This window comes from Cryptomeria japonica, chromosome 5 (assembly GCF_030272615.1).
Source record: "Cryptomeria japonica chromosome 5, Sugi_1.0, whole genome shotgun sequence".
Lineage (NCBI taxonomy): Eukaryota > Viridiplantae > Streptophyta > Pinopsida > Cupressales > Cupressaceae > Cryptomeria > Cryptomeria japonica.
In genome coordinates this window covers 724,062,326-724,066,601 of record NC_081409.1, presented here as the reverse complement: position 1 = coordinate 724,066,601, position 4,276 = coordinate 724,062,326, and the positions used below count along the sequence as shown (strand labels likewise).

Sequence of the window (4,276 nt, the reverse complement as noted above, 5' to 3'; positions counted from 1 at the left end):
TTTCCTGCCAATAGGTTGACTTGGAAGGGGATTGGTTTTTAAACCCTGCCCATTATGAAAGACCTAGTTTAGATCTAGGGTACTTTTGTTGTTAAAAGCATTTGGCATGCTTGGGAAGCTATTAAGCCTTGGCTTCGATGGGTGGGAGATGGTTTTCGTTATGGGCTCTCCATGAAACAACACAACCTCTAGTGATCTCCTCTTTTTCAGGTGCAAGGGATGCCGTTGGCCAAAATCCAGGGTGTTAGTGCTCTGCGTTTTCACAAATCCAACATTCACTCACCTAAGGATCTATTTTCCATAGTTTCTATGAGTCTTCGGTCATGGGATGACCTCCAAGTCTAGTTTTGTTTGTCTCGACCAGATCGATAGACTTATGACCTTCTGGTTTCGGTCTTACCCTCACATTTGTTACATAAGGTTGGCATTCAGTCTGTCAGACCTTGATGGAAGGATTGGAAGTAGTATCCTTGGACTCCTTTCACCAGCTACAAACCCAAAATAGGTTATCTCTGGTTGGTACCTCATTTTCCTATGGTCCATATTCTTAATCAAAGATGGCATTTGCAGTCTTCTTAGAAACCCTGGAGACTCAGATTTCTTGTTGTCTTGTCCACCACCACTGAACCATAGATTGTGCACTTTGCTTGTTGTGTGCTTTTTCAAGGGTTGTCTTTGGGTTCTAGACTTAAGCATTTGGGGGTTCGTGATCCCCAGTACCCTTTTTGTGGTCACCCAAAAAATTTTATGCACATATTTTGGTTTTGTAGAAGAGCTCAATAGTATTAGAGTTGGATTCATGATTTTTTTTGGCCTTTTTCAGCCCGAGCCTTTTTCTTGGCATATAGCTCTTTTGGAAGATTTGCCTAGAATCCCCTTCAAGTTTTCCCAGATATGTATTCTTTCAGAATGGAGATCCTATTTACTCTTTGGAAAGATAGAAATGCAGTTCTTTTTACTCACAACTTTTTGGATATTAATGTCTTGCTTTATGCTAAAGCTTGCATTTGTAATAATGTATTAATGCAAATTCATGTACAAGCAGATACAGTGGCTCTTAAGGTGGGCCAGTTACAGGAGCTCTTGCAGCATTGGGGAAATGCTCCTTATACGGTTGCTAGAGTGTTGCCGGATTCTGTTTCTGCCGACCGCACTCTGCCCCATGGCCACCGTCGTGGCCGAAGTTCCTCTGCCAGCCGCTCTCTGACCCCACAATCCCAGGCTCCTCGCCGCTCCTATGGTGGGAGAGACATCACGTGAGGACGTTGCTCGACTTCTCCTCCACATTATGGCTCTGCCTCAGGGTGGCCTTCTGTTGCTCTTGTTACTTTGGCTCCTACTGCTGGTGATGGCTCTGGGTGGCCTTCTGCCACCACCTCCAAGTTTCCTTGCCTGGCTTTGGCTATTTCGCCTCCCAGGCGGGAGGAAGGAGAAGAAGAAAAAGACCCTGAAGATGGTTTGTGCATGCTGGACCTGACTCTTGGCCTCGCTGATGTATGGGGCAAGAAAGATGATCCAGATCCTCCTCCCTTGGCTACCTCTGCTTTGGTTGCTTGAGGAAGTTTTTTGATGAATAGCTTTTTCTTTTGACTTCAGCTTCTTTCCGTGTGACTCTCACGGGATGATCTTGTATCCCTCGGCCTTTTTTTGTGATTGTGTACTTTAATATTTTAATCTAATAGAGAAGAGGCATTCATTAAAAAAACTATACATTACGAAAATCCATGCTTAGACATCATATTTTAGAATACTTTGATGCTAATCAAATTTTTTAATAAAAAAAAAATATTGCTTTTCAGATAAATTTATTTAAGATCTCTTAAATTACTATCGTATGCCTAATATAATTTAATATATTATAATAACAATAAGATTAAATGGAACATTGCTTGCGGAGACTCCAGTCGGCTTTTCTATTTTCTCAAGCCCCCTCTTATTTCGCTTCACTAACCCTTATAAATAGAAGCAAACCCCAGAGTCAAAATCAACCGATTAAATCACGCAGCAAGGAGCATACATCTTGACTTAGCCTCGAAGAAAAAGTCGCAATTCGTATTTTATCAAACTTGGGATAGAATTTAGGGTTTATCTGTAAGCATAAGTCGAAGATTTAGAACCATGGAGAAATATGAGCGAGTAGAGAAGCCTCGCCCTGAGGTCCCTATTATGGATAACGAGATTCGCATAGCTAGCCTGGGGTGGCCTAGGAAGTATATTACAAATGCAATAACTCTTCTCGGAGACAGAGGTGTATCTACAGTTGTGTTGAAGGCAATGGGAAATGCAATTAGTAAGGCAGTAAAAGTTGCAGAGGTCATTAAGAGGAGGATTCCAAATCTTCACCAGAACACAACAATTGGCTCTGCTGCTGTATCATATACTAGGGAGCCTGTCAAGGAAGGCCTTTTGCCTTTGGAAACAATGAGGCACGTATCCATTATAACAATCACTTTGTCCACAACGCAACTTGACACATCATCTACTGGTTATCAACCACCACTGCCAGTTGATCAAGTTAAGCCTATGCTTGAATATGAAAATGAGGGAGAGGATTCTCAATTTGTATCGGGCAAAGCTCGAGCTCGTGGGAGGGGAACTGGAAGAGGAGTTATTTCTGTTTCTCAAGCTCAACCACAATATGTCAATGGTAGTTTGAACGACAATGGTAGGGGAGGTCATAGGAGGGGCAGTTTTGGTCATGTTGGTAATTATAGTGAAAATGGCTTTGGTAGAGGCCAAGGTCGTGGTGAAGGTAGAAATGGTGGTAATGGTGAAGATGGATGGCAAGTAGTTTCTCGAGCCAGAGGGCGTGGCATGGGGAGGGCACGAGCAAGGGGTGGCAGGAATTAATCGGCATAGGCAGACTGAATGAGTCGTTTGTAAGGGAACCTATGGTTGGATAATGTAGAACTGTGTTTGTGAAGGTGCAGGCAACCTTCTTTTCCTATATCAAAAGAGTAAGATATATTATATATCCAAGTTAATTCAGATGATTGTCAAATATCAGAACACCATTGTTCAAATATTATATATTGTGTGAAGGTCTTGTTCATTATCCTATTGACCTTACCGAGATGATTATTTACTTCGATTTTCCTGAATGAGTTTGGATTGGAATGAACTTTAAGGGACAACGAAGAATGCAATGTTGATTTTTTTTGGTTTCTTACAGAGAGAAATAATTATATATATTTCACCTTTGTTGTCAAGTTAAATAGGCTTTTGTTTTTAAATAGTAGAATTATTCTAATATATAAACTAGAAATAATAAATAAAAATTAATATTCAATTATAAATGATGATTTTCATTGAAAATATATTTAAGAGGTAAGCTCCACTTTGTGTGATTAGCTTAGTGCAAATTTTGACATTTGGTCCCTTTTTCTACTATGAATTTTGGTTAGTTTACTAAGATCAAATAATATTACAAGTTAAAAGGATCTTTAGATAAGAATTATTCTTATCCAGTATCAATTTTCTATCCAAAAGGTCTTGGCTAATCTAACATAGTATTAGAAGTAAATCTAGTTAGATTGATATATCTTTCTTCTATAAGAACTAAAGCTGGTTTGACATTATTTAGTGAGTTATTTTTTGTTGCATGCAATTATGGTGTTTTCTATTGAATATTGTGAAGGTTGTTCCTAAGTATTGGGTGCTTGTGAGATCATTTTCACATTCAACACGGCACTTTGTCAAGGTGTTAGAGAATCATAGAAAGGGTGATTTGCTATGTGTAGCGTTCAATCCGTCTCTTCTGCAATGCTTGAAAAAGTCTTTTTAAGCCAATCAATCTCTTCTGAGTTGCTCGGACATACGCATGTAAAAGGTCAATCTTCAAGATGTTTCAACCAATTTATTCTTTGCATGAGATTTTAATTGTTGAAGGCATTTTTCACAGAGTGTTCCAAGAGGCTATGATTATCTTGGTCTACCAAGCTCATGGAAATTTCTCTGCAAACCGAATTCCATTCCTTGTGCATGTCTTGATTTGTCTTTTATTTGCATTGAAGAGTTCTTCTATAGCAGACTGCGAGGGGTTTCTAGGATGTGGTGTTCCTATAGATCTGCAATCCATAGGCCAAACTAGCTTTGTTTTTTCTTCTTCTTGCGCAAGCTCTTTGTTGTGCAAATTGATGGGCTGTGTGATTTTTTTATAAACCCCAGTGACTTGTGAAAGGAACCGTACTACGTTGTTCGAGGATACATTTCACGTGAAGTCGTCTTTACATTTGTTTAAGGTGATATTCTCCTTGTATTGCATGAGCGAATTCTC

The 4,276-nt window shown here is 39.5% G+C and overlaps 1 protein-coding gene across 1 annotated transcript; it reads left to right on the top strand.

The window, feature by feature from the left end:
- Positions 1–2,118: 2,118 nt before the first annotated feature.
- Positions 2,119–2,850, top strand: LOC131032813 (uncharacterized). The gene has a single exon (XM_057963861.2). The coding sequence runs from the start codon at positions 2,119–2,121 to the stop codon at positions 2,848–2,850; it is 732 nt and encodes a 243-aa protein (XP_057819844.2).
- The last annotated feature ends 1,426 nt before the right edge of the window (positions 2,851–4,276 follow it).

What these genes read in the sequence shown, in the direction of transcription:
- LOC131032813 (XM_057963861.2), top strand. Translation starts at nt 2,119, where the DNA reads ATGGAGAAATATGAGCGAGTAGAGAAGCCTCGCCCTGAGGTCCCTATT.